The sequence below is a fragment of the Antennarius striatus genome, chromosome 24 (genome assembly GCF_040054535.1).
Source record: "Antennarius striatus isolate MH-2024 chromosome 24, ASM4005453v1, whole genome shotgun sequence".
Classification (NCBI taxonomy): Eukaryota; Metazoa; Chordata; class Actinopteri; order Lophiiformes; family Antennariidae; genus Antennarius; species Antennarius striatus.
The window spans coordinates 10,689,431-10,704,579 of NC_090799.1; the positions used below are offsets into that span (position 1 = coordinate 10,689,431).

Genomic DNA, 15,149 nt, shown 5'->3' on the forward strand with positions numbered 1-15,149 from the left:
AGCAGGCTCGTGCGTGTCTGCCGCAGCTCCGCTGGCCTCGCGCTCGTCCGGCGGCTGGTAGTTGAACGTCTGAGCGCGATGGCGAAGCAGCAGCAGTTCTACGTCCTGCTGGGGAACCTGATGAGTCCCGACAACGCGGTCCGGAAGCAGTCCGAGGTGAGCGCGAGCCGCAGCGCCGGCTGTCCGCCGGGAGGCTCGCGCCTTTCCCACGTGCAACGCGCCAACGCTCCGCGGCTAAGGCTAAGGCTAACGCTAGCTAGCTCCATGCTGCGTAGCTGCGTGAACGGGGCGGACCGCGGCGCGGGACCGGCGCGGGAGAGGGCGCGTGTTTCCCCCGGGAGGGGGGAGTCCGGAGCGGGGCGGCCGGTCACTCCCGGTCCGTCCGCCCCGGAGCCCACAGCCGTTGGTCGGCTAGCGGGAACGGGAACCAGCTAAACCGGCCCCGCTCCACGACCACAAGGCCGCCTCGAGGGTCCGCTGCACCCCGTGTGGACAGGCAGCCGACACGGGGCTCCGCGGTGGAACGTCCGCTGGAAGCAGCCGGCCCACTGCGGGTTAGCCTGTTAGCAGTGCTAATGCTACGGCCTAGTGACCGTACGTGACGTCATTTCCGTTCCTCGTGTTGCCCCATGCCCGGTCATCCCGGCCCCGCCCCCCGGGGTGTTCGCTCCCCCGGTCCCCTGGAGCTGTGGGGGGGCGTGGGCCGGGCTCGTCGGCCTTCTGCGGGTCAGCGGTTCCTTTGTGAGCCCCAGCCGGCCCGGCCCCGCGCTAAGCCCCGGTGATCCACGTGTTACCGGAGCTGTCGCTCAAACCATCGGCACGAGTCTGTTCTGTGGTGACGTGGGCGTGACGTCACTGAATCCAGTTTGGAGGTGATGCTTCTGCAGCCGATGGGCTCCTGTTCCACGACCCGGTGTCCGTGTGACGGGTAGAACCCCCCAGGACCCGGTGTCCTTTTGACGGGTAGAACCCACCGGGACTGGTGTCCGTATGATGGGTAGAACCCCCCAGGACTGGTGTCCGTATGATGGGTAGAACCCCCCCAGGACTGGTGTCCGTATGATGGGTAGAACCCACCGGGACCCCGTTAAATGGTTCCTCTGGTCACGTGATCGCCCCTCTAGGTGTTTGACTTCACACTAAAACTCTCGTGGTCACGTGTTGTGATTATTTGATTGTATTGTCTTTGATGACGTCCACACAGATTATCATCAGATTAATCCAGTCATTCACTTAATCAAGGGATCAATCAGGTGGAATGATCAGCATGTGAACAACGACCTTCCTGTCTGATTGTTGCCTTGTTTGTGGTCATTGTTAATCAGTAAATCTCTCATCCTTGTTTGTTAATCAGTAACTCTCATCATTGTTTGTGAGTAAACCTCTCTTCCTGGTCCAATGTGCTTCTTTGCAGGAGGCCTACGACACGATCCCGGGTCAGAACAAGATCACATTCCTGCTGCAGGCCGTCAGAGATGCATCAGCTGCAGAGGAGGTGTGTACAGTGGCTGTGTTCCAGTGGAGCCACAGGAACACACTTGTGGTTCTCCACCAGTTAACAGCTGGAGACGACGACCACGTCAGACCTCAGCAGCAGCGTGACGTGAAGGATTAGTACCGGACACCGTTGGGGCCGTTCTGGTGGTGTGACGCCGTTCTGGTGTTGGTGGCGTGACGACAGCTGCGGGCCCCTCTGTCTTTACATCATAAGGGATATTTTTAGTCTTGAAATAAGAGTGGGGTTTGTTGAGGGAGCAGCTCCTCCTTTCTCAGATGTCTCTGTGCTTTTAGGGTTAGGTTAGGGTTAATGACTGGAAATGTTACTGTAAACATTGAATGTCTTTGTCTGGAGGGGTCTGGACATTGGGCCAGCGTCCTGTGACATGGTTGGGGTTAGGACCAGCGTCCTGTGACATGGTTGGGGTTAGGGCCAGTGTCCTGTGACATGGTTGGGGTTAGGACCAGCGTCCTGTGACATGGTTGGGGTTAGGACCAGCGTCCTGTGACATGGTTGGGGTTAGGACCAGCGTCCTGTGACATGGTTGGGGTTAGGACCAGCGTCCTGTGACATGTTTGGGGTTAGGACCAGCGTCCTGTGACATTGTTGGGGTTAGGACCAGCGTCCTGTGACATGTTTGGGGTTGGGACCAGCGTCCTGTGACATGTTTGGGGTTAGGACCAGCGTCCTGTGACATGTTTGGGGTTAGGGCCAGCGTCCTGTGACATGGTTGGGGTTAGGACCAGCGTCCTGTGACATGTTTGGGGTTGGGACCAGCGTCCTGTGACATGGTTGGGGTTAGGACCAGCGTCCTGTGACATGGTTGGGGTTAGGACCAGCGTCCTGTGACATGGTTGGGGTTAGGACCAGCGTCCTGTGACATGTTTGGGGTTAGGACCAGCGTCCTGTGACATGGTTGGGGTTAGGACCAGCGTCCTGTGACATGGTTGGGGTTAGGACCAGCGTCCTGTGACATGTTTGGGGTTAGGACCAGCGTCCTGTGACATGTTTGGGGTTAGGACCAGCGTCCTGTGACATTGTTGGGGTTAGAACCAGCGTCCTGTGACATGGTTGGGGTTAGGACCAGCGTCCTGTGACATGGTTGGGGTTAGGACCAGCGTCCTGTGACATGTTTGGGGTTAGGACCAGCGTCCTGTGACATGTTTGGGGTTAGGACCAGCGTCCTGTGACATGTTTGGGGTTAGGACCAGCGTCCTGTGACATGTTTGGGGTTAGGACCAGCGTCCTGTGACATTGTTGGGGTTAGGACCAGCGTCCTGTGACATGTTTGGGGTTGGGACCAGCGTCCTGTGACATGTTTGGGGTTAGGACCAGCGTCCTGTGACATGTTTGGGGTTAGGGCCAGCGTCCTGTGACATGGTTGGGGTTAGGACCAGCGTCCTGTGACATGTTTGGGGTTGGGACCAGCGTCCTGTGACATGGTTGGGGTTAGGACCAGCGTCCTGTGACATGTTTGGGGTTAGGGCCAGCGTCCTGTGACATTGCTGGGGTTAGGACCAGCGTCCTGTGACATTGTTGGGGTTAGGACCAGCGTCCTGTGACATGGTTGGGGTTAGGACCAGCGTCCTGTGACATGTTTGGGGTTAGGACCAGCGTCCTGTGACATGTTTGGGGTTAGGACCAGCGTCCTGTGACATGTTTGGGGTTAGGGCCAGCGTCCTGTGACATTGTTGGGGTTAGGACCAGCGTCCTGTGACATGTTTGGGGTTAGGGCCAGCGTCCTGTGACATTGTTGGGGTTAGGACCAGCGTCCTGTGACATGGTTGGGGTTGGGACCAGCGTCCTGTGACATGGTTGGGGTTAGGACCAGCGTCCTGTGACATGGTTGGGGTTAGGACCAGCGTCCTGTGACATTGTTGGGGTTAGGACCAGCGTCCTGTGACATGTTTGGGGTTAGGGCCAGCGTCCTGTGACATTGTTGGGGTTAGGACCAGCGTCCTGTGACATTGTTGGGGTTAGGACCAGCGTCCTGTGACATTGTTGGGGTTAGGACCAGCGTCCTGTGACATGTTTGGGGTTGGGACCAGCGTCCTGTGACATGGTTGGGGTTAGGACCAGCGTCCTGTGACATGGTTGGGGTTAGGACCAGCGTCCTGTGACATGGTTGGGGTTAGGACCAGCGTCCTGTGACATGGTTGGGGTTAGGACCAGCGTCCTGTGACATGGTGTGAACCAGTTTTATGTTCTCAGGTCAAACAGATGGCGGCGGTGCTGCTGCGCCGGCTGCTGTCGTCGTCCTTTGAGGAGATCTACCCGGGCCTGACCCTTGAGATGCAGGCGGCCATCAAGACAGATTTACTCACAATCATCCAACAGGAGGCCTCGCCCAACATCCGCAGGAAGGTGTGCGACATCGCAGCAGAGCTCTCTCGCAACCTCATTGGTAGGACTGTGTCAGCTGGTCTAAACGTCAATCTGATCGATTGTGTTCAGTAAAACTGTCCAATGAGAGACTTGAACCGTCTGTTTGAGCTGGTTTGATGTGAACTCTCCCTCTCCTAGATGATGATGGGAACAACCAGTGGCCAGAACTACTGAAGTTCCTCTTTGAGTCTGTGAACTCGGACAATGTGAACCTGCGTGAAGCTGCTCTGCACATCTTCTGGTGCGCTCCTGTTTATCCAGCATGAACCCTGTGGAAATGCCTCCATGTTTTCCTGCTCGCTAACGCTTGTCTGCCGTTCGGCTCCTGTAGGAACTTCCCTGGAATCTTTGGCAACCAGCAGCAGCACTACATAGAAGTCATCAAGATGATGCTCGTTCAGTGCATGCAGGACCTGGCACACCCACAGGTCAGGCCTCTGGCTGGATTGTGGGTCTGGGTTTGATGTTTGTGGTTCCTTCACCTTTGTTCTTCTTGAATTCCGGCTCAGATTCGGACCCTGGCAGCTCGGGCTGCAGCGTCCTTCGTCCTCTCCAACGAAGGAAACCCCGCTCTGCTGAAGCACTTTGCTGACCTGCTGCCTGGCATCCTGCAGGTAGGACAGCTGAGGTCCACCGCGTGTGGACGCTCACACACGCAGCCGTGTTTCTCATGATGGCGTGGTTCATCTGTGTGACTGAGCTGTTTGAGCGTGGGTTCACGCTGACTCAGCTCATCATGCTCCTGCTGCTAAATGGAACACTAACCACTGCCTCTGTTTGGAATCAGGCCGTCAATGAGTCGTGTTACCAAGGAGACGACTCTGTCCTCAAGTCCTTGGTGGAGATCGCTGACACAGCACCCAAATATCTGAGACCCAACCTGGAGGCCACGCTGCAGCTGTGTCTGAAGGTAGGTCACATGGTGTGACACGGTTGGTGTGTGTGTGTGTGTGTGTGTGTGTGTGTGTGTGTAACGCTGGGCTGCGTCCCCTAATGCTAACTGTTACCACCCCCCCGTGTCCTCAGCTGTGTGCCGACACCCACCTGACCAACATGCAGAGGCAGCTGGCGCTGGAGGTCATCGTCACCCTGTCTGAGACGGCAGCGGCCATGCTGAGGAAACACACGGCCATCGTGGCTCAGAGTGGTAAGCCACCCCCCCATCCAATCACCCCCCCCCCCATTCTGAAGGCTGAACGCCTCTGAGCAGCTCCCCTTGTGTGCAGTGCCTCAGATGCTGACGATGATGGTGGACCTGGAGGACGATGAAGACTGGGCCATGGCTGATGAGCTGGAGGACGACGACTTTGACAGGTAAAGAGTTTGAGGGGGGATCAGCTGGACGGGGGTCTGGCAGCCTGTTGTCCCCCCAGCAGAGAAACTGGTGGAGTAGGACTAGTGGAGTGTTAGCCCCCCCCCTCGGTAACAATCAGAACAGAGACCAACTGTGTCCATGGTAACCAGCAGGTCTACAAGGACACATCAGGCTGCTGATGGTAACCGTGGTAACCGGCAGGTCCACATGGACACGTCACGCTGCTGAGGTATGTGATAGTATGTGACCTGCTGGTTACCATGGATACCATCACACTGTCTCTGGGGGAGGAGTTGACAAACCGTCTCAGACCTTCAGAGGAGCTGATTGGATCTCTGATGGACTGATGGACCAATCCTGATCCACACAGGAAGCGGCACAGCCAGCCCCGACCAATGGGGGGCGAGATAGATGGAGGCGTGAACCAGAGGCTCAGATAGGAGTGGGGGGTGAGGGATGAGCAGACTTGGTGGTGGGGGGGTAATGAGCAGACATGGGGGGGGTTATCAGACTTGGTGGATGTCAGGGGGTGTGATGTCTCCACAGTAACGCTGTGGCGGGGGAGAGCGCTCTGGACAGGATTGCTTGTGGCCTGGGGGGAAAGATCATTCTGCCGATGATCAAGCAGCACATCACACAGATGCTGCACAACCGTAAGTACATGAACTCACTGCAGTGGGGGGGGGCAGCCTGCAGTCGGGGGGGGCACACTGATGAACCCGTACGTCTCCCCAGTGGACTGGAAGTACCGCCATGCGGGGCTGATGGCGCTGTCTGCCATTGGGGAGGGCTGCCACCAGCAGATGGAGGCCATCCTGCAGGAGATTGTCAACTGTGTCCTGGAGTACTGCGCCGACTCGGTGAGACTTCCTGTTCCTGTGGCGCTCTGGTGGGCTGACGGGAAGCTAAATGGTGTGTGTGTGTGTGTGTGTGTGTGTGTGTCTCCAGCACCCCAGGGTGCGCTATGCTGCCTGCAACGCCATTGGACAGATGGCCACAGACTTCGCACCCACGTTCCAAAAGAAGTTCCACAGTAAGGTAACTAAAGATGCCGCAGTGACCAGAGATGACTAGTGATGAGCTGCTGTGACATAGGGGCTGTGTGCCTTTATAACTGGTTATAAACAGTGATGTGGTTGGCGTGCGTTCAGAGGCTCTGATTGGCTGCTGTGCTCTTTGCAGGTGATCTCGGCGCTGCTTCAGACCATGATGGATAAGACCCACCCCCGGGTGCAGGCGCACGCCGCCGCCGCCCTCATCAACTTCACGGAGGACTGCCCCAAGGCGCTGCTCGTGCCCTACCTGGACAACCTGGTGGAACACCTGCACGTGATCATGGTGGACAAGCTGCAGGAGGTAGAGAAGGTGCTGGGGGTTCGGCTGGGGGGGCCGTTCCTTCAGCTGAGTGTGGGTGTTTGTCTAGCTGATCCAGAAGGGCACCAAGCTGGTCCTGGAGCAGGTGGTGACCTCCATCGCCTCGGTGGCCGACACGGCGGAGGAGCGCTTCGTGCCGTTCTACGACCGCTTCATGCCGTCGCTCAAACACATCGTGGAGAACGCCGTGCAGAAGGAGCTGCGGCTGCTCCGGGGGAAGACCATCGAGTGCATCAGCCTCATCGGCCTGGCCGTGGGCAAGGAGAAGGTAGGCCCACCCCCCCACCCAACAAGACACGGCCCCTCAGGGTCCTCCTCCCTCCTCACGTGAAGACTCACGCCTCCACATGCTCCCGCCCCCAGTTCATGCCAGACGCCTCCGCAGTCATGCAGCTGCTCCTGAAGACCCAGACGGACTTCAACGACCTGGAGGACGACGACCCTCAGGTAGGAGGTCCTGGACCGGGGGGGTTCTCCTGACGCTGCTGCAGCTTCACCTCCATGTGTCCTCCTGCAGATCTCCTACATGATCTCTGCCTGGGCCCGCATGTGTAAGATCCTGGGGAAGGAGTTCCAGCAGTACCTGCCTGTGGTGATGGGCCCCCTGATGAAGACCGCCTCCATCAAGCCAGAGGTGGCCCTGCTGGACAGTAAGACACACACACACACACACACACACACACACACACACACACAGCAGTGGTAACCGCCCTCTCTGTCCTTCTGACACATTTCCTGACATCAGCCAATCGGACGTGGAGAAGGAACATGACTCTGGTCTGATGCTAGTAGCCTAGCATTCGCACCCTTGGAAGACGTGACCTAGAAAATGAGCTGCAGGTCTGAACCAGGAAGCAGTCGTTAGCGACGCGCTGCTGCGTGTCGCTACATGAACACAACTCTGACCCTGACCAACAGTAACTCCTCCTCCTTCACGCTAATGATAAGCTACATGCTACATGCTGTAGCTACGTGCTACAGTAGGTAAATGCTACATGCTACAGTGGATCATTATCACTTAAAACTGGAGGAGAGTTCCTTCAAGTGTTGTCTTCTCAAGGATTAAATTGTCAGGATTAGTTTACCATGATCTAATCTGGATAAACATCACGTGACTCACGAGTGACACCACGGTAGATACATGTATGTATTTGTATTGATTTATTGTACAGTAACATGAGCTAATGGTTTTCTGGTGGTTTTTAGAGTCCAGTATTGTGGTGGACGTTCAGAAGGTGAACATCTGCCCCACAGCCCAGGTGGATTTGGACGCTGACGGTGTTTTTAAGTTGTCTGTGACCTCTGACCTCTCCTGTTTGCCCCCCAGCCCAGGACATGGAGAACATCTCTGAGGACGACGGCTGGGAGTTTGTGAACCTGGGAGACCAGCAGAGCTTCGGCATCAAGACGGCCGGTCTGGAGGAGAAGGCCACGGCCTGCCAGATGCTGGTGGGTGTGGAACCACACACACACACACACACACACACACACACACCCCTCCACAGGCTTCTGCCTGCTCTCTGGAAGCACAATGTGTTTCTACATTTCACCACAGCGGCTGGTGAACCAGTGTGGTTGGTATGGAAACCTTGGTGATCGGGGGGGGGGGGAGTGCTGCTCATCAAATTGGAGCCGTGTGTGTTCAGGTGTGTAACACGTGTGTGTGTGTGTGTGTGTTCAGGTGTGCTACGCTAAGGAGCTGAAGGAGGGCTTTGTGGAGTACACGGAGCAGGTGGTGAAGCTGATGGTTCCTCTGCTCAAGTTCTACTTCCATGATGATATCCTTCATGTCCATCAGCCAATGGGGTCACGCTGGGAGGTGGGGCCTAGTTGTAGTGGGCGGGGCCCAGCGGGTGCGGTTACATCCTGAACGGCCTTACGTGTGCGGGTGGCGGCGGCTGAGTCCATGCCGCTGCTGCTGGAGTGCGCCCGGGTGCGGGGGCCGGACTACCTGACCCAGATGTGGCTCTTCATGTGCGACGCCCTCATCAAGGCCATCGGCACCGAGCCCGACTCCGACGTCCTGTCCGAGATCATGCACTCCTTCGCCAAGGTGGGGGCCTCACGAGGAGGCGGGAGTCTGCCGGGCGGGGGTGGGGTCTAGTGCTGACGCCTGGTTCCCTTTCAGTGCGTGGAGCTGATGGGGGACGGCTGCCTGAACAACGAGCACTTTGAGGAGCTGGGGGGCATCCTGAAGGCCAAGCTGGAGGAGCACTTCAAGAACCAAGAGCTCAGGCAGGGTGAGTTCAAGGGGGGGGTTAGCTTGAGTGTCGCATCCAGGGGGGGTGATCTGAAACAGACAACTGTGGCACAACTTCCTGTTGTTGTGGATACAGGAGTTTGTTGGTAGGGGGGGGGGGGGGTTTAATAATGGGACCTTTGACACGAGACCAGAAGCATCCGGTGCTGACACAAAGTGAACGGTGGGGGTTTGACCTCTGACCCTGAGCTCTGATTGGTGTTTCCCAGCCAAGAGGCAGGACGAAGACTACGACGAGCAGGTGGAGGAGACCCTCCAGGACGAGGTAAGAGCCCCACCCAGACCAAACGGTTCTGTGCTGCAGCGTGTAGAGATAACCCTGACCTCCCCACCCCCCAGGATGAGAACGACGTGTACATCCTGACCAAGGTGTCGGACGTTCTGCACTCGGTGCTCAGCAGCTACAGGGAGAAGGTGCTGCCCTGGTTCGAGCAGCTGCTGCAGCTCATCGTGCAGCTGATCGTGAGTACTTCCTGTGTCCATCTGGGGGGGCCAGGGGGGTGATTGCTGATGGCGTCCCGCTGACGGCGTCCCACTGGTGTCCAGTGTCCCAACAGGCCGTGGGCCGACCGGCAGTGGGGGCTGTGCATCTTCGATGACGTGGTGGAGCACTGCAGCCCCGCCTCCTTCAAGTATGCAGAGCTGTTCCTGCAGCCCCTGGGGCAGTCGCTGGGAGACCCCAGCCCCGAGGTCAGGCAGGCCGCCGCCTACGGGGTTGGGGTCATGGCCCAGTACGGAGGGGACAGCTACCGGGCCTTCTGCTCAGGTACGGTGCCCACTCCTCTGACGGTGTGTCCCTCCCCCCTGATGATGCCCCGCCCCCTCTGAGGGTGTGTCCCTCCCCCCTCTGATGGTGTGTCTCCCCCTCCCCCAGAGGCCATCCCCTTGCTGTTCCGGGTCATCCAGGCGTCGGACTCGCGCTCCAAGGAGAACATCAACGCCACAGAGAACTGCATCTCCGCCGTGGGGAAGGTGATGAGGTTCCGTCCGGAGTGTGTGAACGTTAGCGAGGTGCTTCCTCATTGGATCAGCTGGCTGCCACTCAACGAGGACAAGGAGGAGGCGGCGCACACCTTTGACTTCCTGTGTGACCTCATTGAAAGGTACCCTCAGTCATGTCACTGTCGTGTCAATTATGTCACTGTCGTGTCGTCTATGTTTGACCTCTAGAGAAGAACTGATTCCCGTTGGGGAAATGATCTCTTCACTCTATAAACGTTAGTCTCTCGCTTGTTGGCCCTTCCAGACGCTCGGCTTCACCACATGGCAGATTGTTAGTAGGTGGTCATGTGATCCCGTACGCACACGCTATTGGCTGACAGCATCCATGCGTGCGCTGCGTTTACTCACGGGTACTCCTGTGACTTTAACACAGAAGTGCTTCAAACAGCCTATCAGTGTTTTAAAGGGTACAGATAGAAGGTGGTTTAATGTCAGTATGGGGGGGGGGTGTCAAAACATTTACATTTCAGAATTACTGCAGAAGTTATGGGATTTTGGTGGTGCCACACAACACGAGTCCACATCGAGCCCCGCAGGATGTCTGAGCTGAGAACTCAAAATGACAAACACCTGCTCTCCTGTCTCCATAGCAACAACCCCATCGTCCTTGGTCCAGACAACTCCTACCTTCCTAAAATCTTCGCCATCATCGCCGACGGCGTGGCCAACGAGTCGCTGAAGGGTGAAGACGCGTGCAGCAAGAGGCTGGCCAACGTCATTCGTCAGGTACAGGTGAGCTGTCGCCTTCCCAGAAGCCCCGGCGTGAGCAGCACACGGCCAGCTGGAGGTCCAGGGACGACCATCAGGTGGTGCTGCAGTGTTTCCTAGCAACATCGGTGCAGGTTATGCCCCGCTAGCTAGTTGTTGTAATGAAGCCGTTTGCTGAGACTCAGGGCCCCGTCCACACGATGCCGGAACTTTTTGACGGTTACGCCTTCCGTCCACACGACAGCGCAGATATCCGGAGCTAAACAAGTCTTTGAAAACGGTGGCTAAGGTGGAATTTTTTGAAAACGCTGGGTCTACGTTGTCGTGTGGATGGTGTATCCACAACTTTTTCTATCCGGGGGGCGTGTCCCTGCGACAAAAACTGCTGTGACATCATACATGTGACCCTTGTCTACATGTACAAACGAAGCTAACCGCGGCTATTTTATGACGTACAACAGCTCCACCTCGAAGATGCGTTGACAGACACTCATTGCACTTAAATATTTATTTGTCTGTTACTTTATGTGTCATAAATTTTATTTATATATTCTCCACACGTCCCGATCCTCCTGTCGTTCTCGGAGTTGTTCTGCTTGTAAACATGTTGATGAACGCACTGATGCGGTTACGTGTGGACGGAAAGCTTTTTGAAACGCTGTCGAGTGGACGCGAATCGTTTTCTATGCGGTGTGAAAAAGTTGTGTTTTCATAAAGTTCATCGTGTGGACGGGGCCTCAGATGTTCCTCCCTGCTGTTTAGTCTGAGGTCAGACCAGTGCTCAGAACTCGGCTTCTGCTAAACGTTTCAGCTCCTCTGTTATGATTGGGGGGGGGGGGGGGGGGGGGGGGGTTGGTACTCCACCTGACAGGAAGCTAATAGCTCACTGCACTGGATGTGCAAGTACACTTGATTCTCTCCATCCATCTCCAACTGCTTATCCGGGTGGCGGGGGCAACAGTCTCAGGAGGGATGCCCATACTTGCCTCTTGCCAGACACCTCCTCCAGCTCCTCCAGGGGGGGCCTGAGGCGTTCCCAGGCCAGCCGAGAGACATAGTCCCTCCAGCATGTCCTAGGTCTTCCTGGAGGTCTCCTCCCAGTAGGACATACCCGGAACACCTCCCCATGGAGGCGTCCAGGAGGCATCCTGAACAGATGCCCGAGCCACCTCAGCTGGCTCCACTCGAGGTGGGGGAGCAGCAGCTCTACTCTGAGCTCCTCACCTTATGTGTAAGGGTGCAACCCCCACTCTATGGAGGAAACTCTTTTCAGCCGCTTGTTTCCAGTATCTTGTCCTTTCGGTCATGACCCAAAGTTCATGACCATAGGTGAGAGTAGGAACGTAGATTGACCTGTAAATCGAGACTCAGATTCTTCTTCACCACCACAGACCTATACAGAGACTGCATCACTGCAGAAGCTGCACCGATCCGTCTGTCAATCTCACGTTCCATCCTTCCCTCACTTGTGAACAAGACCCCAAGATACTTAAACCCCTCCACTTGGGGTAAAGAGTCTCCACCGACCTGAAGAGGGCACACCACTCTTTTCGGATTTAGAGGTGCTGATCCTCATCCCACTCGCGTCACACTCAGCTCCAAACCGTCCCAGTGCAGCTGAAGGTCCAGGTTTGATGAGGCCAACAGGACAACATCGTCTGCAAAAAGCAGAGATGAAATCCTTTGGTCCCCAAACTGGACTCCCTCTGGATCCTGGCTGCACCTAGAAATTCTGTCCATAAAGATTATGAACAGAACCGGTGATAGAGGGCAGCCCTGTCGGGGTCCAACATGCATCTGGAACAGGTCTGACTTACTGCCGGCAATGTGAACCAAGCTCTGGCTTCGGCCATACAGGGACCGGACAGCCCACAGCAAAGAGTAGAGAGTAGAACTTTATTGATCCCTTAAGGAAGTTAATTAAAGGGCCCCGGGCCCAAGACTCCCGAAGCACTCCCCACAAGATACCACGAGGGACATGGTCGAATGCCTTCTCCAGCTCCACAAAACACATGTGGACTGGTTGGGCATACTCCCATGAACCCTCGAGCACTCGATGGAGAGTGTAGAGCTGGTCTGGTGTTCCACAACCAGGACAAAAATACATTGTTCTTCCTGAATCCACGGTTCGACTATCGGTCTAATCCTTATCTCCAGTACCCTGGAATACCCTTTCCCTGGGAAGCTGAGGAATGTGATGCCCCTATAGTTGGAACACACCCTCCGGTCCTCCTTTTTGAAAAGAGGGACCACCGCCCCGGTCCTGCTCTGCCAGCGGATCCAGCTCACCACCAGGTGGTGATCGGTTGACAGCTCTGCCCCTCTCTTCACCCGAGTGTCCAACACACGCAGTCAGAGGTCTGATGATATGACAACAAAGTCGATCATTGACCTCCGACCTAGGGTGTCCTGGTGCCATGTGCACTTATGAATATCCCTGTGGTTGAACAAGGTGTTCATTATGGACAAACTCCTGACTAGCACAGAAGTCCATCCCAATCCCAATCACCCCTTTCCAGGTCTCCCTATCATTGCCCACGTGAGCGTTGAAGTCCCCAAGGAGAACAATGGAGGCCCCAGTCGGAGCACTATTCAGTACCCCTCCCAGGGACTCCAGCTAGGCCGGGTATTCTACACTGCCATTTGACCCGTAGGCCGAAACAACAGTGACACACCTGTCCCCAACCCGAAGGCATAGGGACGCGACCCTCTCGTTCACCGGGGTGAACTCCAACATATGATATGACGGCTGAGCTGTGGGGCTATAAACAAGCCCACACCAGCCCGCCGCCTCTCACCTTGGGTAACACCAGAAAAGTGGAGAGTCCAGCCCCTCTCAAGGGTTTGGCTTCCAGGGCCCAAGCTGTGGGTGGAGGTGAGCCCGACTATATCTAGTAGGTACCTCTCAACCTCCCTCACAAGCTCTGGCTCCTTTCCCCCCAGCAAGGTGACATTCCATGTCCCTAGAGCTAGACTTTGGGGGGTAGGGTCACTGAGCCCCATGCTGACAACTGCCACCCAATCTACACTGCAGTTCCCCAGGGTTACAAGCGCCCCCCACCGGCATTGCACCGCACCCACCTGGAGAAGTGCTGCTTTAAGATAACAGGTGATCAGAACGTTTAAATCCACCAGCAGGCGTGTGAACGGTATCTCCGGGTGTCGGTGGGCTGATTGATTGATTGATTGTGTCCAGGTGTTGGTGGGCTGTTTGATTGATTGTCTCCAGGTGTCGGTGGGGTAATTGATTGTCTCAGGGGTCAGTGGGCTAATTGATTGATTGATTGTCTCCAGGTGTCGGTGGGCTTGTGGACTCAGTGCGTATCGACGCTGAACGAGACGCAGCAGAAAGCCATCCAGGACCTCCTGACCGCCTAAACCCCCGCCCCCAGGACCGCCTGAGCCCCCTCCCCCGGTCACACCCCTGCTCTAAAGCCCATGATGGATCTCTTCACACCTCCTTCCTGTTGCGTTTGGAACCCGGCTCGCTCCCACCTGACTGTTTCCACTGCTGGGGGGGGGCAGCAATTGGGTGTTCGTGTCCCCCCCCAAGACTTATCAATGGGAATGACTGCACCCCGTCACACGTCGTCATGACTTTATCCCCCCCCCCCGAGGAACTCCTTCACTCTCATTGGGGCAGTCCGCTCAGAAGGCCACCAGTGGGACAAACGGGGCAGAACATTCTGTAGGGTGGAAGTGCACATGGGGTAACCGGGGAATTAGTTCTTTTCTGTGTTTTCTGGGTGGGAGGGAGGGTCCCCACAGGGGTGTGAACTCAGCCTGTCAGCCCGGGGTCAAGCAGCCCCCCGCTGGACAGGACCCCATTGAGGTGCATTGTGGGTCGGTGGGATTCTGAAGTCAATAAAATTCCTTTAGGGATTCTGATCGGCTGATTGGTGTCAAGAGTTTATCCCCCCCACAGCTGTTCATATGGAGTGTGTAGCCATGACGACGGAGATGTCCTGACACCCCCACAATGAGATGAGCAGAAGTCACCCCTCCCTGAATGATGGGGAGCTATTAAGGAATGACACACACACACGGACACAGCTCAGTGTTCTCTCCTTAGGGGGCGACAGCCAATGAAACGAGGCGCTGCTTCACCGCAGACGTTCACCTGAGGGTTCTGACATGAAATCCAGTCAACAGCTCCTACATGCTCCCTGTGACAGGTCAAAGGTCACGGGACAATAATGGAACCTGAGGTGCTTCAGGTGTCCTCGGGGTGCTGCTGGGCTCACTAGGGGCTTCTCAGCTGATCGCCCCACCCAGGGTTAATTCCAGCCTAATGATGTCTGCAGTGATGATGTTAGGTCTCTTATTGACAGATTCTAGAATAATCCAGAATAATCCAGACCTTCCTGATGAATTGACAGAATGGAGAAAGAGGAGCTGGTGTTATCTAATGGAGTGACTGCAGTCACTACATCCAAACCCTAGTGCGCTATTGTGGGGGCATCTCAGTATCCAGGAGGTGCCCATCCAGCCAATCAGACTAGTGGGAAGGGCTTCTAGAAGGGTGTGTGTGTGTGTATGGCTGTAACTGGTGCAGATGGATCAATGTTTGAAGGAAAAAATTCCTTTGTCTTCAAAGACGCTTCTTC

General features: G+C 56.1%; 1 protein-coding gene across 2 annotated transcripts; it reads left to right on the top strand.

The window, feature by feature from the left end:
* kpnb3 (karyopherin (importin) beta 3) lies at positions 1–14,297 on the top strand. Of its 2 annotated transcripts, none has more exons than XM_068309270.1 (26): positions 1–156; positions 1,415–1,495; positions 3,710–3,902; positions 4,022–4,124; positions 4,215–4,311; positions 4,393–4,497; positions 4,671–4,793; positions 4,910–5,030; positions 5,110–5,197; positions 5,745–5,851; positions 5,934–6,058; positions 6,147–6,236; positions 6,381–6,554; positions 6,622–6,840; positions 6,936–7,019; positions 7,090–7,222; positions 7,900–8,021; positions 8,254–8,350; positions 8,453–8,625; positions 8,701–8,812; positions 9,042–9,097; positions 9,172–9,294; positions 9,379–9,598; positions 9,707–9,935; positions 10,425–10,566; positions 13,837–14,297. In XM_068309270.1, the coding sequence occupies exons 1-26, from the start codon at positions 79–81 to the stop codon at positions 13,918–13,920; spliced, it is 3,279 nt and encodes a 1,092-aa protein (XP_068165371.1). In that variant the 5' UTR covers positions 1–78; the 3' UTR covers positions 13,921–14,297. The 2 variants fall into 2 exon arrangements, with proteins under 2 accessions (XP_068165371.1, XP_068165372.1); XM_068309271.1 differs by having other exon boundaries at positions 10,425–10,560.
* Positions 14,298–15,149: the final 852 nt, after the last annotated feature.